Source organism: Capsicum annuum, chromosome 3, assembly GCF_002878395.1.
Source record: "Capsicum annuum cultivar UCD-10X-F1 chromosome 3, UCD10Xv1.1, whole genome shotgun sequence".
Taxonomy (NCBI): Eukaryota; Viridiplantae; Streptophyta; class Magnoliopsida; order Solanales; family Solanaceae; genus Capsicum; species Capsicum annuum.
In genome coordinates this window covers 252,188,716-252,216,330 of record NC_061113.1, presented here as the reverse complement: position 1 = coordinate 252,216,330, position 27,615 = coordinate 252,188,716, and the positions used below count along the sequence as shown (strand labels likewise).

The window sequence follows — 27,615 nt, the reverse complement described above, 5'->3', positions numbered from 1 at the left end:
TTGGTAATGTTATGTTCTGATACATTATGTTTTTTAAATGATTAAATAGTTTTATTTTTTTATCCAGTATAATGCAATGCTAAAGCATTTCATATATATTTATGTATTGAACTACATTGTTCTCGCACTTTATAAAGACATAGTATTAGAAAAATATTTTATAACATTTTACAATCATATGTATCTATATAATGAAACATAAATTAGAATATAATGGTATTAAGCTTGACAATATTACATTATTTAGGATCTACAACGGTTTTTTTGTTCCAACTAATACCTGTTGTCTCTAAAATGCATAACAAATTATAGCACAAGTTAATGGTACTATATCAAAAAACTAATGACATTATACTATAGAAGTGAAAATTTAATCTTGTATCTATAAAATTAACTGAGAAACATCTTATTAAATTATATGTATCTAGTAAAAAAATACATATTTTACTATATAATAAATGTACATAACAACACATTACATTATTATGTTTCTATAGCCATTTTTAATTACTCAGAATACATGTTTGCCTTCAACCAGACTAACACATTATATCAAAACTTACAGTCCTACATGATACAATTATATTTTTCAATTATTACAAATTGTGCAAACTTGTATCTACAAATTTATGAAAGATACATCATATAAAAGTATAAATCTTTACAATCTTTTACTACAGTATAACATCTACAATAACATTATCAGTTCAATATTATCTTTATTTCTAAATGAAGTTTCACGACAATTTCAATCTCCAAAAAATAAAGATAAATAATTAACAAGGAACAAAAATAATTGTTTATTACTGAAACTATTTTTCTTAATATTCTTAAAAAAACAAAAATGTCATCAATTAAAACTTCGCATAAAAAGGGAAAGAAATTCAACTAGAAGATAACGAATTATTCCACATTAATAATCAGTCAACTGCATGGATAGTCCTCCTTTGGAAAGAAGTTACAAGTACGCCTGTTGTGACCTGTATAACCATATCTCCTGCAACAATTACTACTCGATGTCATAGTTTCACTTGATTTCTTGTGCCTGTTTTTCTTTGGCCTTTCGGGTTGACGTTTGTATTTTGGTGGTAACACAACTTCATCCATAACTTCTTGTGGCACAATTCAGTTTTTTTTATCGGGCATTGGAAACATAGATTCTTCATACGTCTTCCTTAATGTTTCGGGATAATAAAACTCTGAACAATAAGGCTTCATATCAACTACATGCTTGCTTTTTAGTACTGCAATCGCGTGTTCACATTTTATCTCGTCCAATTGGAATCTACCACAAGAGAAAGTCCTCCTATCAAGACATACTATGTACTTCCTCCCATCATCATAAACAGAATATACATATGTTGATGATGCACTAACCTACAAGATTAGTCATAATATATTTACACATAAATACATATTGTTCTTTTACAGAATATTTTGTTTAAATTCAATAAAAAGATTGATTAAGTTACTGTAACATTTTAAAAACAACTAGTATCCTGTATTATGAATCAAGCATTCTATAATATGTAAAACATAACAAAACATCAAAACTAACCTTAAGCCTTGTAGATTTTAAAGTATTTAGCTGAAGAATTCCTTTAAATCTACTATCAAGTGATGTGTTTGCATACGATACTCTTTCTCTATTCTTGCAATTCCACTTTCCAAACAATTTGCTAGCCTGCTCCAAAACTTCTAGTATCGGCAACTCACGTGCTAGTTTCAATTTACCATTTATGCACTCCGCTATATTTGAAGTCATCATTCTACCACGATTAACAGGTGCATACACGCGTGCCCATTTTTCAAATCCGACATCCTCAAGATAAGACTTTACCCTCTTATCAATCTTCCCAACTTGATTCCAGAAAAAATCAAACTCATCTTTGCGGTAAGCCTTGACCATAGCATAGTAAATATCGCTAAGTCTATCTTTACTCTTGCTAAAGTTTGTGCAAACATTCTTCCACAAGTGTCAAATCCATGCGAGGTGCTGCACATTCAGATATACAACACTCACAACCTTTATTATGCTGTCATGACGGTCGGATACAACACACATACTATCGCGCTCTCCAAAAGCAATTCTGAAGTTGTCAAAAAATCAAGTCCACGAATTATCGTTTTCACTATCAACAACACCATTCGCAATCGGCAGAATGCATCCTACAATTTTGATAATATAAAAAATTAATTAATCAGATACAAATAAATGATTTCTCAAACTAAAAAGATAATTTAACAGAAAATATGATTTTAATTACATCGCAAAAATAAATATACATACAAATAAATATAAATTACCTGCTCTATCAAGAGTGGTTATGGAAACAAATGTAACTTTATATGCTCCACTCAAATGCTCACCATCAACCACAACTACAGGCCTGGAATACTCGAATCCCCTCTTCAAAGGTTGCAATGCAACAAACAAATACATAAATTTATTATCCTTGGATTTATGCATTCTAATATGTGAACCTGGATATACGAAATTTAATATCTATACATATCGAGCCATTGTCGATAACCATCTGAAGGTTTTCCCCTTAACATCTCAATCGCACGTTCTTTAGCCCTCCAAGCCTTTTGATAGTTAATGTCTACACTGAAAATATTTTTAATATCTTTGATTATATTATTCGGGATGTGTATTCTCTTATAGTTGATAAGTTTTGGTGCAGCAAAACCACTAACAAAACCAACTGTAGCTTGAAGTTGAGTAAAAACATGATCTTTCAACGGGCATATGTGAACATCTTGGAAAAATCTAACTTTAAATAGTTCTGTACCCCAACGACATGATGCTTTAAAAATCCAAACACAATCTCCGAACGGCATTGTAGGACATAGTTGAATCAATGAAAATAAAAGTTCAAATTATTCTTCTTAATAAATATAGAAAAAATGGATTTCTATATTCATTAACAGCATTGACTACTTGTATAACATGTATGTAGAAATTTTACAACATGTATGTAGGACATCTCTGATATATATGAGAAAATAAAATACATCGAGAAACATAATTAAATGTAACTTCATAAACTGAGATACAAGATAAGCAAAATGTATTATTTTTCATAACAAAATGTATCTCGGCTTGAAACTTGTTCAACATGTATCTTGTAAATTTACAACATGTATCTAGAATATTTATATGTATCTACAACATTTCTTATAACACACAACAAGAAATATAATTAATCATAATTACATAAAATGAGATACAAGATTAGCAAAATGTATCATTTTCATAGAAAAATGTATCTTGTCATTAATAATCCTTCCCAGTTAACGTACACAAAATTACCAAGACCTGCTACCAAAAAAAAAAAAAACATAACATACCTTTTCTTATCTGCTCTTTTGGCATAGTAATTAAAGCAATGCTCAATTGCAAATCGCGCCATAACCGAAATGAGAGTACACTTGTCCTTGTATATTTGTCCAACCTTAACATCACTATGCTTGCAATCAGTAATGATCTTGTTCCCTTTGCTATCCAACAAAGGCATAGGAGAAGTAGAATTAGATTTATAACTAATTATTTCTTCAACTATTTCAGTTGAACTTTCCAAACACATTACAACACCAACTTTCCCATCAAAAAGTATTTCACTATTAGACTTATCTAACGTAGTGATGATAAGAGGATACGTTCCAAATCCATGCTCTGTTTTTTTAATTTCAGCATACAGCTTCACTCTCATTTCGTTACGAATGAACAACGGACAATCATTTCCTTCAATAATGTAACGAGCTTCAATTTTTTTTCTTGTTTCGTCAATTTTCAGTTCTCCCGCAATTGTAGAAATCAGTTTTTCGTAAGTAACATGTTCACTAACCACAATTCCATCACTCTTATAATCAACATACTCAATTTTATTAATTCAAACACCGGAATGACATAAAAGTATCGAAATATTCATATCAAACAAGTGAAATTAACAAATCAAATAAAAAAATTGGTGTGTTTAATCTGAACAAGAAGAAAGAATATTTCTCAATTTCAAAAATATATTAAAACAACGTTTACGTTTTAACGAAGTGGAGTAATAACGGAATTCCATTAAATGTGGGATTTTATTTTATTTTTTACCTTAATTAGTTAGCTTAAATGCTAATTTAATGCAAAGTTATCTGTTACATTCCTTAAAACATGCTAATTTAGTTAATTAATATATGTATCAGTAATATGTATCTAATGTAATTAACTTGTATCATCAGAGGTCAAATGCTGGAATTTTAGGTGATTTTGAAAGATGTTGAAATTTTTAGTAATTAATGGTAAACATGTTGGTATATATGTAAAATTTACTATTTGTTTTATAGTATTGACTATTGTATCCCTAGATCTGCAACAAATTTAACCAATGGCCTGGTAAGCAGTTCATATTTGTGCAAAAAAAGCCCGATAACTTTGATATGTTGATGATAAATGAACTTGGATTTGGATCCAGAATTTGTGCCCCAATACTAATCTCTGGCTCAATCACAATGAGAATAACTGAGCCTAATTAGTATAGCAAGACCCATTTTGAATATTCATGATAATATTGTTGGCCCAATTTTACAAGGAAAATTTGACTTGGATTTACTTGTGCTTGTGTGTGCTAGAAAGAAATGTTAGATAAATGATGAAATGATAGGCTTAAATCTATTTAATGATTATTATTCACTTAATTTTTTTTATTATTTTAAACTATGATTATAATCAATCCTACATTGAATTATTTCAACTATTATATATTACAAACAACATTTTGTGCACCATAAGTGCATTTTGTGCACACCACGTACATTTCGCTCGTTCAATAAGAATCTATTAAATATTATTTGGATAAGTCATGTGACTTATTGCATATTGAGTCTTTCTCTCAAAACCCCCTAATATTATTTTTATTCCCTGCTTAGTGCTTTTTATTATATGTTGATTAACTGTTTTATATATCAGTTTGTATCAATTTTTAGGTTTTAACTTCATTTTCTTTTATACTGGTTTTAACTATTTTTTACTGGTTCCCTCTTTACCAACACTGAGTTGGAACACGTTGACGGTATTCTCTGGGTCTTGAATCCATGAGCGCAGTACTCCGCCTTTGCAACAATTTGCAATCTGTTGGTTGTATGGAGTTCCCGGCAAAAGGTCAATAATAGTAGGGTCCCTGTTCAATAATGAGGGAGATTTTCTCTAAAACTTGAATAGTCTCCCTGTTGCGTAGCTTAACCTCCGACCACACCCCAAATAACTTTTTTTTTCGATCATGTCCAACCTAAATGCCAACCGGAGGCTTGAATATGGCGATATTACTGATAATTGTATAATGTACAACTGCCTGTTCGGAACAACATAATTGTGATAAACATACACCTCCTGACAATTATTAAATATTTTGTTGTTTTAAAACTATGGTTGTAACCTTTGCCAAATGTTATGTAATACCTTGCTTTTAACTTAAAACGTTCATACTAACTATTACAACAATAAATGAATTTTATTTTTTTAATAGAAATATGTTATATTGACTACTGTATCTCTAGATCTTCAACCTATTTAACCAATGGCCTAATAAGTAGTTCCTATTTGTGAAAACAGAGCCTAATAACTTTGAAATGCTGATGATAAAGTATAGATTTCATAAATCTCAATATTTTAGAAGTAATTACATCCCATTCCATTTTTTAATTAGTTTAGTCTCTCTCCCGTTTAATATACATTCTTTAAAAGGCATATACATAACAAGTTATGTATAATGTAATCTGTTAGAGTCCTAGAAAACAGGGAGTAACAGATATTCAGTATTCATTGAGGTAAATGGCGCAACTAATTTAATACGTGGATTATTGCATCCCATAAATCATATTTCATGAATGGAATTTCAAATTTTAAAAATCACAAATACCTAAAAACGCAAATCTGAAGCAAAAGCATAAATCAAAAATCAAATTTTACTCTGTTTTTATTGTTTACTGAAGAAAATAAATTATTTTCAATTATTGAAGATGAATATTGCTATTCTTTTAAGGTACTCGGGTAAATGGAGATATCAAACAGAATATGTGGATTATAAAGTGAAGGGATTGTTGTTGCTGAATCAGTAAATTATTTGAGGTTGATTTCGTCGATTGCTGATGAACTAAATATTGATGAAACTCGAAAAAATATTGATGTACGTTATGTTGTTGACGGGAATGATTCACCTTTTCATACCCGTAACGATAATAACGTACAATTGTATGTCGAGTTGAAAAAAATTCAACCGTCGTTCATGATATATCCTTTATGTATTTCAAAAATAAAAAAAAATTAAAGATGACGTATTGTTCGATAGGAAAACAGGAGCTGTGATTTGCCTGGAAGGTGTTGAATCTGATGCTTTGGCTTTATCTGTTGCTGAGACACAAAATGAGTATGCTTTGTATGTACCAGAGGTTGAAGATAACTTGATATGTGATAGCAAAAGTATTGATGTAAAGGTAAAACAGATGTATAAGGATAAAAATACGCTTGTTTCAGTGATGTCGAAATATAAGGTGACTAATGGATTCAATGTTAGAGCAAAACGATCAGATAAAAAAAGGTGAAATCGTATCTTTTTTATACTAAGCAGTATGATATAGGAAATCATTGAATATTTTATATTATTTGTTTTTAATTAAAATGTTATATATAGTTGCATGAACATGTGTATTTTTTAGTGCTAAAACTAAAATCGAAATAAAAACTATCAGTGTAACCTCTGCAATATCTGTTTGTTAGTATGTTGAAGCTATGTATATTTATGTGAGGTAATGAATTTCAATTTATATATTTTTTTTAATTTTCTGAAAAGCCATCGGATACATACAACAAAACTGGTTACCATTCTTTGTTATTAATATTTCTGAGGTGATTGATTTAATATACATATAAGTTGCTATGTTTATGATTTTAATTGTTTATATTATCAGTTTTGGTAAGTGAAATATGTTATGTATATTAAAATATATAAATAAGTAGTTATGTACGTGTAAAAATATACATAACTGATAACATGTCAGTAGATGTGTTATTTAATCCATAATCTGCATACTTCATCTTTAAAGTTTATTACGTGAATTATTAGATTGTATATAGCTTTCTTTGATGAAATATTATGCATATCTGTGTTGTATTATGATGGGTTTGTAACAATTAAATCATTAAAACTTATGAAATGATGCAAATTATAATCATTTGAATAGTGTTTTTTATATTTCAGCTATGTACTCCTCTGTTACAATGAGAAAAGCACGTAAAAGTTGGAAGCATCTAGTTACAAAAAAATAGATGTTTTTATGATTCAAAAATTTAATCTAGAACATATATGCAATTTGAGGGATAGGGTACTGTAGAATATTTTGACGACAACTTCTTTTGTATATTAATTCACAACTCCAAAACTAGTTAACTATAAGAGAAGGCACACACCGGGGGACATCATTGAAGAAATGAAAGTTGTGTATGGTGTGGATATAAATTATATGAAAGTATGGCGTGCGAAGGAGCATGCCATCGCTTTGCTAAGGGGCGTACCTGCGGATGATTATAGACAGATGCCGAGATACACTGATATGTTAAAAAATATATATCCTAATTCGCACGTTGCAATGCACAAATCATGGGATAATCGGTTCATGTATTTGTTTATAGCATTGCATCCCATGATAAGGGGTTTTGAGCATTGCAGGCCTGTTGTTGTTGTTGATGGTGCACATTTAAGTGGACCATATTAAGGCACTTTTGTCTCAGCAAGTACTCTTGATGGTGCAGGTATGTGAAAAATCATAAATCCCTGATTTTTTTTTAAACATTCATTGTATGTCATATTTAATTTTTTTTTAAGGTTATTGAAAAAATTCGTTAACTTTAAAAAAAAAAACAGTAAAAATTGTATTTATTATCACGTACGTAGTTATGTATATTCTAATAACATATGTTAACTACGTATATGTTAACATATACATCTATGTATATGTTAACACATATAAAAATTTTGTCCAGTAGACTTTAAAAAAATCTTGTTGTTATTCTACTAATACAGTTTTTACTTAATTTAGGATGCATATTACCACTTGCGTATGGGCTTGTGGATACTGAGAATGATAATTTATGGACATGATTTTTCAATCAGTTCAAGTTGTATTCGGTGAACGTGAAAAGATGTGTGTTGTATCTGATAGGAACGAAAGTATTATAAAAGTTGTCAGTGTCGTATATCCAAATATCCCACATCTTGCGTGTATATGACATCTTTGAAAAAGTATTTGTAGTTGCTTTTATAAAAGCAAAGAAAGTATCAGTAATTTATTTTATTCAATGGCTAAAGCTTATAGGAAAGATGATTTTGAATATTTGATGGTAAAGATTGAAAAAGCTGATTTAAGAGTGAAAAAATATTTACAAGAAGCTGGATATGAAAATCGGAGTAGATGTCATTCATCGGTAAATAGAGCTCGGATGATGACCTCGAATATTGTTGAGTGTATTAATGATTGTTTGGTAGAGGTCCGGGAATTGCCAATATATGGATTCTTAGAAGAAGTTTGAATATTATTTGATTCTTGGAACTGTAAGAACAGTGAAATAGCTTCTTATACAAGTACCACTTTGGATCATCTATTTGAAGAAATTCTTACTCTCAACGGTGTGAAAGCTTTGAGAATGACGGTATGTATAAGCTTTAAATTTTTGAAATGTGCATTTATATGTAGTATTTATTTGACTGAAAATAAGTGTATTTAAATTTATATTTTCAGTAAAAAATAATTTTTTTTGATTTTTTGTTTAGGTGTAGGCTTCTTCAACATATATATATATATATATATATATATATATATATATATATATATATATATATATATATTCGGTTTATGAATCTGGAAGAAGATACATTGTTGATTTAGAAAATGGCCCATGCAACTGTGCGAGGTTTCAAATAGATCAAATTCCTTGTGCTCACGCTATAGCTGTATTGAAGTAAATATGTAAATTTTTTTGGAGATTACTGTTCATAATACTACAAGCCAAACACATTGGTCAAGGCATATGAGGTTCCAATCGTTCCAATGCAAGACAAGAAAGATTGGGATGTTCCCAACAGTGTAGATGAAGAAGAAGTGTTGCCACCGTTATACAAAAGACTTTTTGGTAGATTGAAGAAGGGGAGGAAGAAGAAATCAAGTGAAACACTTTCTTCAAGCACAAACCGTTGTGTACGATGCGGCCATGAAGGGCACAATAGGCATTCATGTAGTTTTTTTCCAAAGGAGAACTAGTTTATTGTTTTGCTAGACTCTTGAAGAGTACTAACTGATTTATTTTTGTATTTTTTTTTCTTTTAAATAAATTATTGTTTATTTCAATTTTAATTTTAGTGTTTATTTATTTTTCTTATTTGTGATTTTTATGTATACGCTGGTGTATTTTCATAAGTGCTTTGAAATATTCTAGAGCAACACAGTTGTGTATATTATCAAACAATGGTAACCTTTATATCATAAAACGTACATAGCTCCAATGTAAAAATTGTGATATGTAAGTTTAATTGTTTTTAAAAAATAAATTTTGGAAATCAACTGTTATGTGTTTTCTGTATAATGTGGAATTAACTTATTGTTTTGTTATACTTACGAAGAGAAATGAAATAACGTTGAAAACCAGTAGGTGATACAATTATGTATATTATATAACGTACATAAATTATATTTATAGCCTTTAAATCAGATATATGTTTTATGTATATTATATATTAATTAATGTAGATCATTTAATATACATAGCTCTGTTCTATAACGTCTGAGTTGTAAATGTAAACATATAGTTGTAAACAAAAAATTTTAAAAACAAACATTATGAGTTTTACATATAGCATTGAATTAACTTACTTCTTTAATATATATTTCTTTTCAATTAAATGTATACTTATGTATATTTTTCAGCATTTATTAGTTAGTTATATAATGTAATATGTATATTATAATATATATACACAGATTAAAATTAGGAGGTTTTGTGTATATTAAAACATATACACACATTACAATTATGTATATTTTACAATATACAGTATGAACTTTTATTGTTTACAATGTATATGAAAACATATACAGACATAACAACCACAAATATATGTAAATATTGTCATATGCAACATTCATCAAAAACTGCATTCTTCATTACTAAAAAATACATACGTCAAACAAAAACTTCATCATATTCATTAAAAAAAATACTGTATTCTGCCTTACAAAACAACTAAAATAATTAAAACTTTAAAAATTTCTAACAAATTTCAGCAGAATACATTAAAAATCTTAACAATATTCTTCAGTAAGAGTACTGAATGCAAACTATTGCATTATGATCTGCAATTTGTAATATTCTAGAGTAACACAGTTGTGTATATTATCAAACAATGGTAACCTGTATATCATAAAACGTACATAACTCCAATGTAAAAACTGTGATGTGTAAGTTTAATTTTTAAAAAAAAAATAAATTTTGAAAATCAACTGTTATGTGTTTTCTGTATAATATTGAATTAACTTATTGTTTTGCTATACTTGTGAAGAGAAATAAAATAACGTTGGAAACTAGTAGATGGTACAGTTATGTATATTATACAACATACATAAATTGTATTTATAGCCTTTAAATTAGATATATGTTTTATGTATATTATATATTAATTAATGTAGATCATTTAATATACATAACTCTGTTATATAACGTTTGAGTTGTAAATGTAAACATATAGTTGTAAACAAAAAAATTTTAAAACAAATGTTATGAGTTTTACATATAGCGTTGAATTAACTTACTTCTTTAATATATATTTTTTCAATTAAATGTATACTTGTGTATATTTTTCAGCATTTATTAGTTAGTTATATAATGTAATATGTATATTATAATATATACACAGATTAAAATTAGGAGGTTTTGTGTATATTAAAACATATACACACATTACAACTATGTATATTTTACAATATACAGTATAAACTTTTATTGTTTACAATGTATATGAAAACATATACAGACATAACAGCCACAAATATATGTAAATGTTGTCATATGTAACATTGATCAAAAACTGCATTCTTCATTACTAAAAAATACATATGTCAAATAAAAATTTCATCATATTCATTAAATTAAAAACTATGCCTTACAAAACAACTAAAATAATTAAAACTTTAAAAATTCCTAACAAATTTCAACAGAATACATTAAAAATCTTAACAATATTCTTCAGTAAGACTACTCAATGCAAACTATTGCATTATCATCTGAAATTTGTATAATTCTTGACTTTGGTCATGGAGGGTCATCATTTTTACTAACATAATCTTTCTTTGCTTTTTAAATACCATATTTTAGAAGTAGTGTGGCGTAACGCATTCTATGATATTCTGCTTCAAAATCATCAGAAGATATGTTCATTTCTTTACTTAGGTATTCTGCATAACCATCAACAAAAACTCCACAATTCCGTCATACATAAAAAAAATAATAGAAGTTATTACGTAATACTTACTAGCAATGAAAAATACAAATACATTAATACATGTACAGTAATATTGCAAAGAAAAAGAATATATAAGTATACTTACACACTGTCGCATTCTTGTTGCATAATATGTTGAACATACTCAACGTCAAAGGGATGTTCATTCAGAATTTGTGTCGTTTGAGTAATCTTATTTAAGATTAGGCCAGTCTGTAAGAGATGTTTCATCATAAAATTTGTTGCCAGAGAGGTAAGTTGGCAACATCTTAGCCATCTTTTGAATCTCAGTAATTGATTCTGTATTTCTTCGTCTGGACAACGAATCATAGACGCGTATGCGTCCATCCTTCAGGGCAATAACAGCTAACACTCAGTGAAAATTGTCATTGCAGTTGATAGGAACATACACCTCATCAACTTGGTGCCATGGTAAACCAGATGACATGCAATATCCCTTGATTATATGTGTTATTGCCTCTTCAATTAGAGCAACGCGAACAGATTCAACATAATCTTGTTGTGTAGTCAGGACTGTATTTGTATCGTCTTCATAGTATCTGGGGTATGTCTTATCAATGTAGTTCTTGAAAAAATAGTTGATTGTTGTGAACCTGTAATCTTGATCATTCCTTAATTTTAAATTCTTCCGCAAATGATAGAAAATGACATCAATATGCTACAAAAGAGGAGAAAAAATGAAACAAATTATGTCCTATATAATAAAAATCGCATACTTTTAAGAATAGTGATTGTAGATATACATCTAGATAATAAATGTATATACATAAAATATGATGAAACCTGAGTATGCAAGAAAGTTCATAACTACATACATTCAGTGATGTATACTATTAAATATACATACTGATTATCAATTATTAACATACATAGACATTAGCAATCTAATACATATATTAAGGTAGACATATACATAGTTAACATATAGGTTATTATATACATAGATGATGTTCAGCTATTTTAGTAGTGATGAATTTGTTAACATATACACAAACTTTTTTTGTGTGACCTGAGGATACTAGAACAAACATGACACAAAAATCAACAGTGATGTATATTATAACGTATATGTAGGTGTTGTCAAATGCCTAAACTGATAATATAAAAAATGAACACATATATAGTGCAAAAACATGATGTATATAAAATAGAAATTGAAGTATTAGTTTAAGAGAAACATAGTTTATTTTAAACTTATTTAACATATACAAAATCTTCGAAGTAGGTTAACACATATATACCATGCATGTATGTATACAACATAACAAAACAAGTAAAAACGAATGATTATCAAATTAAAAAGTTTAAATACCTCATCGTTCCAACATGTGTTCTTTTGAGACATCAAGAAAAACTAATTTTTTGTCCGTTCATGAGCAACCACAAAATCAATTTCATGAACTCCTAGCGAAGATGATTTTTCTTTGTAGTGATCATCATCATATTTTCTATAAAAAAATTAAATTTGTTATTATAAAAAAGAATGTACTACATTCATTGAGTGAAATAATTAATTTTAATATCGATAAAAACTTACTTTTTAGCATGAAACTTCAATAATCCTTCCTCCACCCACTGTTTGAACTCTTCAATTACACTACTTGACATAGTGTTAGATATTAGAAAACCATCAAAAGTGAATTGTTGTTTCTGTTCTTCGATCTGATCCTCAATCGCTTTAGAACCAGAAGCATATTATGTTGTGTATGGAGACTTGAAAACTTTGGATATCATCCTGATTTTCTTAGCAATCTTAGCAGGGATTTTCGCAGCTTGATGAGCTGCGACAACAGCATCAGAAAAATCAAGAGGAGGCTGACTATCAGAGATGTTGTTTTAGTTCACAACTGATTCTGCCGTTGGAACTACTTCTATAGGAATGTCATCAACTGGTGCTGCAATAACTTTCAATATCACATCTAACTCGACTTGAGCCCATTCAGGAAGTGTACTCGAATAATCAACCTAAGATTAAATTTGAAGTATGTATTGTTATATTTGGTTTAACGCGCACATAGAAGTAATGCCATGTGTGAAAATTAAGACATGCAGGGCAAAATAATTTTTATTAAAGTTACCTACATATTAGATGTTCCAACATTATCATTGTTAGGTTTCTGATTTTCCACAGCTGCCACTAGACATTCCAATGTGGCAGGCCCAATATCAGCACTAACTCCTTCAACATCCTTGAAAACATAACACAAACATATACAAAAGTAGGTCATTATTTACATTTAACTGTAAGCAAAAAAATAGTACATTTCTTACATATTTGACCTATGACTGAAAAAGAATGACTTTATTTATTTACCTTGTGATCATTATGGACATGCACAGTAGTAGATGTTCCAACATTGGTGTTGTCGGAATTGTGATTTACCACGGATTCTACAAGAGTATCTAGGATGGTAGTAGCATTATCCTCACTGCATCCTTTGACATCCTACCAATCATAATGTAAAACATATACATAACTAAGTCAATTCAATATTTTAATTGTAAACGTTAAATTCTGAGATCTTTAACCTGTGATTGTTGTTGTATGGGACTGCGGTTCCAATCAAAATAGTGACAATCCATTAGATCATCAGCAAAGTATACGTCTGTTGATTTATCTGTCTTGTCGAAAATTTATGAATAAAAAAATTATTGCTTTATATGTTAATTACTTTCATAATTTGTGTTGTGCTGCATATGTGTATATTATAATAATATACATATAATATAATGTGTAAACATTGTAACGCAAATATAACTATCGCTAAACAACATTCAATTTGTACCAAATTCTAAGCTGGATAAAAATTAAAAAATTAAAGAAGTAACGAAAAAGTAACATATGTAACAAAGTATGTATAATTATCACTTGTGAGTAAATGTCTTTTTTTCCTTTTTCTTTCAAGGTTTTGAAGATGTCAATATCTTCAACATCTTCTTTAGATGGTACATTTCCTGTTTTTTCTTCTCCCTCTTGCTGATGGTGTTGAAACAAGTATAGTATCTTTAGAAAAAAATTGATAACATCAACCTGATCTAATAATAATGTATGTTTAAAAAAGTACTCTTTTTTGTATGCCTTCAATATTTTGCATGATATCCATCTCGTCTACTTGAGCTTGTGTTGATTTTTCTCCGACAGTTAAACCATCCAAAACCTAAACTTTATAGTTTGTTGTAGTAGATATATCAGATACTATGCCATTACAATGTAATATACATAGCTATAAAATACACATAGTATAACTTGTGATTATATTAGTTAAAATACATATCATTATTGTCAGCTATTATGCCAATGCAACTATCAATTTCATGAGAAATAGATAATATACATACCATGTTGTTGGTATATTACATACCACAATGTAACAATTTATATATGTTATATTACAAACATAAAATGTATGTAATAGACATAGCTATAAACTACACATCATACTTATGAGTATAACTTATGATTATATTGTGTATTTAACTTAAAGCAGTTGTGTATATTAGTTAATATACATAACATAATTGACAGCTACTATGCCACTGCAACTATCGACTCCATGAGAAATAGTTAATATACATGGCATATTATTTGAATATTATATAACACAAAGTAAGCATTTTATGTATGTTATAAGACATTGTACAAATAATAGTTAAATAATACGTAATACAATTCTAATTCAGAATATGTATAAATGCACAAAATTGAAGCAAAAAAAAATACAAAATCATGAATTGTATAACTTAAATTATTTTTTGGTGTACTTTTTCATTGTTTTGGCTGTTGTGTTTCAACATTTGGATAAGTTCGACATGTTATTTATCCATTTTTTCATTTGAGTCTTGATGTTGTTTGACTATTAGATCATGAAGAAAGTTGATTTTTGTGTCAACCTACATGTCAAAATGAACTTACATAAGACTACATGTTGATGAAAGTTGAATTTTGTGTATACCAACATGTCAAAAGCTGAAGAAAGTTGACTATTAGATATGAATGAACTTACATAAGATTGCAAAAATAACTTTATATCATCCCACTTTTCATCAGAATTGTCCTGACAAACTGACTTGAGTGACGATGATGGAGTTGTATTTTCGGCATGAACACGCTCCGAATTTGAAAAAGTTGTTATTTGGGTTGGCACAGTTCTTGTTGAAACAAAAGGTGGTGTTTTCTGACAAACTTGCCACTCGGCAGTTGTGGAATCAAAACGGACTGTTTTTCGCTTCTTAGTCGGATGAGATATTGAAGCATCAATAATCAAACCTGCCTTCTTGAGAATTTCTGTATTAGGGACCGTACTAAATTCCTCAAAACCTTGTATATCGAGGTCCACTTGTGACTGTACGTCGACAACAGATCTTTTATCGAAACAATCTGCATCAATTTCTGGAGGAAATCCACTTTCAGCTTCTTTTAATTGAAATCCCTCAATCATTTGCAAATCAAGACTTTGTACTTCTTCATGATTTGGTCGTATATTATTGTATACAAACTATTAAACAATAAAAAATAGCAACAGTAACAGTCTATTAAAGTAAGCACGTTGAAAATTAAAACTAAGATCGAAATAATATACATCATACTTACCTTGTTGAACATACCAGCCATAAATTTTTCGTACTTAACTTTGATTCCAATCACCTTCCAGTTGAAAATTCAAGGAATTACATTTCCCACTTGCTCGGCTATCGTACTGTCTACCTTAGAACATCATTCATACATCCAAACATTCAGCACGTGAGACATTCCCCCCATCGAGTATAACTGTTTCACAACAAAAAAATTCTATCTCCACAATGCAGTAAGTTCTTCAAATAAACTCTTCCCCCATGAAAATTGTTCGTAACTATCATTCTCAACCATCACAAAATCCGATTTGCTAATTGTAGAATCATGTACTTTTGAATACAGAAAGGTGTGAATGAAGTAAATTATTGACATATTCAGAGCATCAGAATTGTTTTCAAAATTGCCCAACTTGAATCACTCTATAAAGAAACTCCTTTTGACAGAACTCTTAGATCCTGGAAAATACTTCGTCATTAATGCAAACTTTGATGTAACAGAAAAAAGGTGCTCCTCGATGTTTTCTGAATATTTAAGACCGGATATAATGATATACTCAATAATAGAAAACTTGAGTGTGGTTCACTGCACGTAAACGTATATTTCATCCGGATTGTCTTGTTCTATCTCGAGCATTAGCAAGCATTTGGATAATTGACCCTAATAATTACAATTCGAAATGTCTAGGAATGAACCAAAAATTATTTGCCGGAACAGATTTACAACTTCTTCACCAAGATAATTTTTTATTTCTTCTTCAAATTATCGATTGCAATAACTACCGAAATGTAACGAATGCGCAGGGACCTTTCTTATCATGTATTTCATACCCTATTGAGAAAGAAACAACACATGATATGTGAGCATGTGTTTTTAAATGAAAATAACACTAAACTTATGTATATTACTAACATATACATAAAATTGACTTGTGAGAAGTATTGATTCTAAAACACAGAAAACAATATATCATCAGTGATGTATATGTCAATATATACATAACTGATATCCATTATGTATATGCAGTTCACATCACAGTAGTAATCTACCAACATATTGAAGTTTATGTATATATTATTCATAAACACATGGCATGTTCAGTGCGTCAAACTAAAATAACAAAACACAAACTATATGAAACACTAAAATAACAAAACATATATATGTCAATATGAGCATGCGTTGTAAAATTAAATACTAAACTTATGTATGTTACTATCATAAACATAAAATTGAATTGAGAGAATTATTTGTTCAAAAAAACAACAAACAAAGTATCAGAAGTGATATATATGTCAACATATACATACCTAATATCCATTACCTTAAATACCTCTTCAAAAAATATATACATATACACAGAAAATATGATGTATAGAAGTACACAAAGCAGCATTAGTTTAACAACATATTGAAGTTTATGTATATGTTATTCATATACACATTGTATGTTCAGTGCATCAAACTAACATAACATAACGTAATGGAAAAACTAACTTATGTATATGTGCTGAGTAATGTATGTGTAACACATATATACGAATTTACATAAACCCAATATTCATGTATGTATATTAAATTATATAGATCACTGTATTTCAAACCAAAAGCTCACCACAAATTTATATAACCAACATATACAAAAACGAAAAAAATTATATATAGTTTGGGAAGACGTGGACGTCCAAAATCATCTTTTTGGGATAATCTTGATGATTTTCCAACTGCTTTTTCGACTTCTCAACAACAGCTTTTCTAATCTCTTTCATCTTGTTGGGGTCATTACAAAATTTAGATTTGTTTTCAACAAAATTAGGTTCCTCGTAGTCAAAAACTTCGGGAATGAACCCAACTACCGGATTTGTATCTAACTGAGTTAATCCTAAGCTAAAAGAAGGAGAATCTTCCATTAACAAAGTACAAATATGTTTATTTCTACTTCAAATGGACGGTTTTGAAACAAAAAAGGAACAATAATGATATAACAACCGAATTTTGTTAAATTAAAACCCCCCAAAAATACTTAATAAGAACATGCAACAATTTGTTCTTTCGAAAAAATTTAAAATTGAGTTAAGGAGAATGCTCCATTAACAAAGTACTAAGTTGTTAATATCGTACTTCAAGTGGACGATTTTCGAAAATTTTGTAAAAGAAGAAACCCCAAAAAATACTTAATAAGAACATGCAACAATATCTTCATTCAAAAATCCCCAAAAATCAGTTCAGCAAATGATGAAAAAAAAATACTAACCTCAACACTTAAAAATCAGAATAATTAATGGAGATTAAGATAAAGTTTAATGCTGTAAGTTGGAGCCAAGTACAGTTGTATTCAAAATGGTAACCAATGCTTGATTTTAGGAGAGTTTTAAGGGTGAAAAACGGTGAAAGAAATTATCTTACTTATGTATATTTGCTTTTAGAGAGAGAAACACCAAAAATAAAATTTTTGTAATAAGTTTGAGGAGTTGGAATTTTTTGTAATTAATGAAAGATAAGTTGTGTTGTTTTATAATTTTTAGGATGATAAATGAACTTGAATTTGGATCCAAAATTTGTGGCCCAATACTAATCTCCAGCCCAATCTGAATGATAATAGCTGGGCCTAGTCAGTATAGCCGAGCCCATTTTGAATATTCATGGTGATATTGCTGGCCCAATTTACAAGGAAAATTTGACTTGGATTTTCATCCAGTCAAATTGTGGCCCAATACTAATCTCTAGCCCAATTATCACAATGCCCATAATTTAAAGGGAAAGTTACTCGGGAAATTAATTATAAGGTCAAAATAAGACTATCAAGTGGGTCGGGTTGGGCCAACCCAAAACCGGCCCGTATCATTTAACTGGTTTGTGGGCCGGGCCAAATCTGGATTGGGGTCTAAGTGGGCCGGGCCGAGCTCAATAGTAAAAAAATTAAAAACAACCCTAATCCGGCCCACTTAACCCAATCCGGTCAAACCCACCTAAACCCGATTAAAAATATAAAAAAAAAAATAACTTTTTTTCAGTATACATTATATATACCCACCTATATACATTATAAATACATTAAATAATATATATACACTATATATATAGTATATACTACATTAGAATTTAAAAAATATATACACATATACACAATTACACATATATACACACCATCCAATATATATGTACTACTTTAAAGTTTAAGTAAAATATACTACAATATATATACATTACAATCTCTCTCTCTCTCTCTCTATATATATATATATATATATAGTTATATACTAATTTATAAAACATATACACATGTATACGTTAAACATACACATCTATACTAATTTATAAAACATATACACATGTATATGTTAAATATACACGTCCATAGAAGATATATACACGTGTATACGCACCATTCAATGTATATATACTACTACTAATAAAATATACTACAATATATATACATTACAATATATATAGATCTAGTTATATACTAATTTATAAAACATATACGCATGTATACATTAAATATACACGTCTATAGAAGATATATACACATGTATACGCACCATTCAATGTATATATACTACTAATAATAAAATATACTACAATATATATACATTACAATATATATATATACACACACACATATATATAGTTATATACTAATTTATAAAACATATACACATGTATACGTTAAATATACACGTCTATAGAAGATATATACACATGTATATGCACCATTCAATGTATATAGACTAGTAATAATAAAATATACTACAATATATATACATTACAATATATATATATATATACATATATATATATATAGTTATATACTAATTTATAAAATATATACACGTGTATACGTTAAATATACACGTCTATAGAAGATATATACACGTGTATACGCACCATTCAATGTATACATACTACTACTAATAAAATATACTACAATATATATATACATTACAATATATATAGATATAGTTATATACTAATTTATAAAACATATACACATGTATACGTTAAATATACATGTCTATAGAAGATATATACATATGTATACGCACATATATACTAATTTATAAAACATATACACATGTATACTTTAAATATGCACATCTATAGAAGATATATACACATGTATACACACCATTCAATGTATGCGTACTACTTTAAATAAAATATACCATAATATATATACATTACAATATATATATATATATAGTTATATACTAATTTATAAAATATATCCACATGTATACGTTAAATATACACGCCTATAGAAGATATATACATAAATATACAAAACATATGATACTTAATATAATAAATTAATAATATTTAGTAGTAAATTAATAATCTATTAGAAGTAAGTTTTTAATTTAAAGTAGAAAACTAGAAATTCAATTTAAAATTTTAAATCATTAAATGAAAAAATATAAAAAGTAAGGACTAAGGAGTGAATGAATTTGGGAAATTTTATTCATTATAAAATGATCCAAAATTTATAATTTACATGAATAAAAAATCTACAAATTATGCATCATTTTTGCCAACTCATTCATGTTAATATTAACAGGAACTTGCATAGGATAGTCGAAGTCAATGGGGGCAAAACCATGCATTTGACTTGATTCTGTTGAGTTCTCCCGTGAAGACATAATTTCTTCAAGTTTCAGCTCGTCGCTCGACTCCGGTTTCATTCTTTGTTTTCCAATGAGTGTCGGTTGTCTTCAAGCTGCTGTCGTCCTTGACTAAAGGCGCTCTCTGATGCAACGGCTGACATTGGAACATTTAAGATATCTCTAGCTAATCTTGAAAGCACAGGATATTGTGTTTCATTACTCCTCCACCAATCCAATATGTTGATCCGTCGTCTGTGATCCTCTAGCGGCGACCAACGATAATATTTCAGCTCTTCCCGATAAGTTGATGTGTAAGCTCTCTCATCAACACTGTTCCAATAAGTTAAATCATAAAAGGAATCAGGAAAACCACTATGTGCCGGCCTTTTAGAAGATGATGGCTCCTCGGGAGGATGAGGAGCGACAGTTGGAGTGATATTTGTAGGTACATCTAAATCAAATAAATCAGCATAGTGGTTATATAATTTTTCTATGTATTCATTTGCATCACTCATAACCGTCCACAAATCAGGTTGTACTTGTTCAGAATCATTGTTAATATTTATTTCTAAGTTAGTAGAAATAATAGTACTAAAGTGACACGTATTATTATATTTCATGCACGGATTTAGCATAGCACCAACCAAGTAAATAGGGAAAATCGAGAATTTTTTTTTTTAAATTTCGTAAACATGGCACCAACAACTTCTTTATAACTTTCTTTATTTTTATATTCTTTGAGCAAATCAGAAATATCGGCTATATATGTCAAAATATTACAAACAGTAGGATAATAAGCACCGAAAAATTGAACAGTAGCTACATAAATTTTTTCTAAAAACTTAACAACATCATTAGTTACAACCCAATCAGAATCATATAGCATGCAATCAGCAAAATCAGCAAATGAACCGCAATGTTGGTTAAAAGCTAGTGTAATAGAAATTCTATATTTATAATAAGTTTTTAAAAAATTATACGTAGAATTCCATCTAATATCAATTTTCTCAGGCATCAATATCGGTGTAAGTCCATTTTATTGACATTTAACTTTAAATTCTCTAATTCTCGATTTACGATTATTTCCTTGAATAAAACCAACAGCAAGACGAATTTTTTCAATATAAAGCTCAAAAAACTCAAGACCATCTTTTACAATTAAATTATATATATTACATGCACACTTAATATGAAAAATTTTAGGCAACGGCGGAGATACCGTAGATTTTAATCTTTTTATAGCAGTCTTGTTGTTAGAAGCATTATCAAAAGCAATACATTAAAAATTATTTTCAATACCATAATATCCGACAACTTCAATAATAGAATCAGCAATAAAATGTCCAGTATGTTTACAATCTTTATCATATAAAAAATCAAGAATACATTTTTGCATCACAAAATTACTATCCATCCAGTGACAAGTAATAGTTAAATAATCATTTTTATTTACAGCACGACCAAGATCAGAAGTTAGGGACAATCTACATTGAATATTTTTTAACAATGTTGATAAATAAAAATAATATTGTGAATGAAATCTAAAAATATCATACCGATAAGTACTTCTAGGAATACCATTAAACATATGATTATAAATTGATTGTACATAATGAATAAAGGCATCAGAAGAAAGAAAATTAAAAGGCAAACAACCCACAGCTACCATTTTAGTTATATCTTTTTGGTCTCTCAATTAATTATATTTCTTTGTTACATGACCGGTTGTTGGGTCCATTCTAGTTTGCATTGGCCCACCAACATCCCCACCACCTCGTGCAATATTTAACTCTCTTTCTTGAGCTTCGCTTATATGTCTCATTAACGTACCCGTACCCCCTTGCTTGCCTCCTCTGCTATACTTATATATTTGTTGACAAATATTGCATTGCACCTCAGTATCTGATATACGTTCAAAAATTGTCATGCAACACTATTTGTTTTACGAGGTCTTGGGGCACGGGGAGGACGGAGAGGGAGATTAACCGATTCAGATCTAACGTTAACATTTTCTACTGCGGGTGTCTCACCAATATTTTCATTATCTTCGTCTAAATTAACCGCATCTACTTCATTTTCTTCTTTTATACCATAATTTTTCTGAGCTTCTACATAATCCATATCGTGAGAACCTACACCCATTTCTTCCTCAAAAGGTGTGTCAAGCGGTACCGGAGGCGAAGACACACGGGTATATCTACTACTTGAACTACCTCTACCGCTAGTAATTCGCTTTTTACTACCACTACCGCTTCTGGGATAAAAAATTTTAACACCTTTAGTAGCGAGGTTTCTTAATTTATCCATAGTATAAATTAAATTAAACTAAAAAAATTTAAAATACACAAATACAATAAAATTAAATATTAAACAATTAATACAATAAATAAAAATTAAACGTAAGAGATGGAATGACAATACCAAATTTTGAAAGTATCCGAAGGTTGCGACTTTAGAAATTGAACCAAATTAGAGGGAAGAAATAATCATAATATAGTGGTCTAATGCATACAAGTGTTATTGTATGCAATCTATCATATTTCATACCAATACATGAAACTTTGTTCTCATTAGCGATGATTCAACTATTTATGGAATGCATTCAATGCTAAATCATCATCATCAAGATGGATTATTTTGATTACACAATCTGAAAATTATGCTCAATTTATATTGAACAAGTAATTTTATGAATGTCAAACTTAGGTTGACCATGAATATAAATGTGATCATCTTATTGATGCATCTTTTCAACATATCACATGATAGGTGAACTGATCCTTATTCACCTTTTATTCTTTTCAGATTTTGAGGGATCCAATTTCAAAATTAGTTGGTCCAACCAACTTATAACGAGAACAAGCAACATTAAAGTTCATGAAGAATTTTTTAATTCTTCAATATATGTTCAATACTCAGTATGCACATCTTCGGGATATCGCAATCGTTCATGTCAACTTATGGACTTTTAATCTAGTAAACTCCAAGTTTACCTTGATATGTGTTTTTGCTTTAGTAAATTTCAGATTTACTATTATATGAATAAATTTCAGATTTACTACTTCAGAAGTAGATTTCAAAATTATTTAACCTCTTTCGGAAGTGAGTTGTGATACAATCACAATCAAGTGCATGTTTGCATTAATAAGTTTCTCATTCCCCAAGAATGAAATATAATTGTGCCTTAAGCCTATCAAATTATGATAGCTTATAATCTCTTTCAAGATTTTGCTACTTCAGAAGCAAATCGAGGCATACATATGATGTAGAGAATTTCTCTAGTATATCTTATAATCATATAAGCGTGTGAAAATATCATCACTTTTGATGATCATTATCATATTGTCCCTCCACGCGTATATTCATGCATTCAATTACTTGTCTTATTTCAGACATATTATGCACTGCTACCACATACACCTCAAGAATGAAGTAAGTTGGCATATTTCAGACTTATCATATATTGCTACCACATTTACTTCATAGAATGGAGCATATTCAATGGGTCGAATTTCATGACTTTTCATTAAACACCCATTATTTTGCCTTAGCCATTATAATATCATCAATACATGCATTGAGATCTAATCTCAACGTCTTATCCATATAAAGACGTCTTAGGCATAAATTGATGGTATTTGATCCCAACATATTATCATCTCTTTTGATAATATTGTTCTTGAGGAATAAATTTAAAACATAAATGGTTCCAAACCAATTATTTTTTCTCAAATCCAACAATAATTATATTATTAGTAGCAAAAGATAAATAACATAAGAAATTACTAACCTTGAAATCCTTAAGATTTATAATCTCACCTTATTTGACATAATCTCACCTTGTTTGATAGAGTCTCATACTGATAACGTGTTATAAAATAATAAAAAATAAGAAGAAAAGTAGAGAAAATAGAGAGAGTGATTCTTATTACTTCTTTTAGAATGAAGAAAACCTTCTATTTATAGGAAAAATTAACTCCTAGTCTGAGTAAAAGACATATGCTTCAAATCCTAATAGATATCAAAGTAGATCTTGATAGATCTTAATAGACATTCACTATAATGTAAATATATTTATAACAAAAGGACAATTTTATCTATTGCAGAGTATTTTAATGAAGGGCAAAAAGTTCAAATCATTTTTCTAAGGATCTTCACACTTTTGAAAAATGGGGATGAGTGAAAAGCTTCATAACGGTAAAATCAGGGCCGGCTATACCGTAAAGTTACTAAAGCAATTACTTGGACCCAACTTTTTGGCGGCCCTATTTTAAGTTAGAAAATAGTTCACAATAGTAGTATATCACACATAAATTTTAACGAGAATATTTATGTGATTCTAAAATATTTTTACTAACTGACAACAAAATGCACGTATGACACACAAAATGCACGTACGCCACATAAAATGCACATAAAAGCTAATTTTATTGAATATATCTGAAATTTTTTATTAAGAGTTGACTTTAGCTAATCAAATATGTTTTATCACTCACAATATATGCATCTGCCGTCCACTGCACCAAGTCCCATTTAATTGTTATATTTCCACTCGGATCGAGTGAATCATAAGCATCTGCATATACGTGAATTAAAAAAAAAATGATTAGGATAACATCTTGGGAAAAAAATTAGAAAAAACAATTGAAAGATAAGAAGATGATAATTACCAAGGGAACAAAATGGAAAGCTTATCACCAACAAGAATTTCAATTCCATAGTTGTTTGTAGTGATTTGGGAGTTAGAATATAGAAAATTTAATCTAGCAAGCTATTTATCAATCTGATAAGTAATTTAGGATGACTTATAAGTGTGATATATATAGGGAGCAGAGCTACCTTTCTTGTGTGTATTTGTTTGCTGGGGGAGAAGGGTAGATTAGGTTGTTTGCGTTTGTTGTTGTTGTGTGTGTGCGTGTGTGTGTTGGGGGAGAAGGGTAGATTCTCTGTTTTTGTGTGTGTTTGTGGTGGGGGGAGAATGGTAGATTAGGTTTAGTGTGTGTTGTCTATATATATCTTTACTGATAACTGTGAAACTGTAATTAGAAATTTTTTTGGCTTGCAATTTTAGCCTGTTGATTTAAAATTGAGATATCCACAACACATGAATTGTGTTGTATCTTTTTCATGAACTTTGATCCATGCATGTGCTGAATTGCTTTTCATTCCCTATAGATTTTTCTTAATCAAGTTTTATACTAATAACTAGGTCGGTCATTAAAGATGTCTCTTTGACAAGGTGTTACCAGCATGACTCTACAAAAATCAAGCATGCTAAATGGTTTACTGCCTGCCTGTATGATGAAGAAGCTGATTAACTACTTTTTCTTTTTTTTTTAATCTTTTCAATTTAGGAAAACAATCTTGAGATGTGGTAAAATTTTCTTTTGTAAATAATCTGAGAGTGTTGTTCTTGATGTTTAACTTTATAGCATTGTCCCGGGTGTTATTTGACTTATTTCGTGCTATTATGTTGTTCTACAAATTTAAATCTTACCACCCTTCAACACATGATTTTCACTTGAAATTTCAACCCATTATTGTTACCCCTCTCCAAAATTCTTTACCTTGAAGAGACTTGTATAATGTGTAAGTTTAAGTATGGGGGACCCTTTGTTTAATGTCTTTTTTTATTTTGAGCTGGTGATCCTACTGTACGGGAATACACAAAATATATTGCTTTTATTGATTATAGTTAATATAATTTCTCCTTTTTAACTTGTACCGTTTTTTTTTTAAGCGAAAAGAGTCAAATTTACCCCTTTACTTAAGTTTAATAGCTAAATTTATCCTCCGTCTTACTATGGGATCATATCTAAATTTACCCTTTGTCATATTATGGAATCATATTTAAGTAGAGGAATAAATTTGACCATTTTCCCTTTTTTTTTTTTAATGTAGCCAACAATAGATGTGACTATAATGTGGGACCATGTGATGAAACGTGTTGCTTTAATTTATGTACGGAACCCTTTAGTGGAAAGCACCCTCAACCAAATTGCAAGTTTGATGGACTTGCAGTTAAGAGTTGCATTTGTACCGCTGATTGTTAAATTAAATAAAATATAAATAACATGAATATCAATTATTTTGAAAATAATTATATTTTTTTATTTTTAAAATTATTTTACTCTTTCTTTCTATTAATATACATAACATAGCCGATATATATATATAATATTCTGTGTATATATTGGAATTTTTGTAATATATTTAAGAAATTGAAATTTTTTGTAATATTAAAAATATAAGTTGTGTATTTGTGTAATTTTTAGTATGACTATTTGATATGTGTAAGTGGTTGAAACAATTTTGTAAGAGCCCTAGTTGATTCTATAATTATATCAAAATAAACGGTTGTGCGTGTTTTGAAATAAGTGATATTGTGTTTGGTTTATAAGTAGTTGATGTATGTGATGAAAGTGTCTCGAAATTGAATATTAAAAATTAAAGACTGATTTTTTTAAAGGATAAAAATTAAAAACTAATCTACTTAAAAAGTAAATTGTGTATATGTTACTTTCATTATTCCCAAATACCTTTTTTCGAAGCAACTTTGTCTTTAATATTGATTATTCTAGAATCAAGAGTGACGCAAAATTAGAGAACTGATAAAGGATAAATGGATCAAATTATATTCCTGATTTATTTTTCTGAAGGGTTTGCAAAATCTTATCCTGACAACTAAAACGTAACGCAGAAAGTACAAACTTCATAAAGTATTTATACAAATTCAATACAGTTACAACAGCATACAAAGCTTAACATATAATCTTGTGTAACATACGTGCTTGTTCTACCATTATTCATACAATTGTGTACTCTGCGTCTGCGTACTATGCAATTAATTCCAATTAATTGTTAGCTCTTTTCCTTTTTCATT

General features: G+C 29.1%; 1 protein-coding gene and 1 long non-coding RNA gene across 2 annotated transcripts; both read right to left on the bottom strand.

Moving 5' to 3' along the window:
* Nucleotides 1-1,125: 1,125 nt before the first annotated feature.
* On the bottom strand, nt 1,126-1,909 carry LOC107864814. Its single transcript, XM_016711237.2, has 2 exons — nt 1,559-1,909; nt 1,126-1,377 (listed from the first exon to the last, which is right to left on the bottom strand). The coding sequence occupies exons 1-2, from the start codon at nt 1,907-1,909 to the stop codon at nt 1,126-1,128; spliced, it is 603 nt and encodes a 200-aa protein (XP_016566723.2).
* Nucleotides 1,910-20,567: 18,658 nt separating this feature from the next.
* LOC124897190 lies at nt 20,568-26,134 on the bottom strand. Its single transcript, XR_007053865.1, has 3 exons — nt 25,403-26,134; nt 25,229-25,308; nt 20,568-21,062 (listed from the first exon to the last, which is right to left on the bottom strand). It is a non-coding gene; the product is annotated as an uncharacterized LOC124897190 (long non-coding RNA).
* Nucleotides 26,135-27,615: the final 1,481 nt, after the last annotated feature.

What these genes read in the sequence shown, in the direction of transcription:
- LOC107864814 (XM_016711237.2), bottom strand. Translation starts at nt 1,909, where the DNA reads ATGGTCAAGGCTTACCGCAAAGATGAGTTTGATTTTTTCTGGAATCAA. An exon ending in TAAAATCTACAAGGCTTAAG is followed by an intron (nt 1,378 to 1,558) that starts GTTAGTTTTGAT and finishes CTAATCTTGTAG; the next exon opens with GTTAGTGCATCATCAACATA.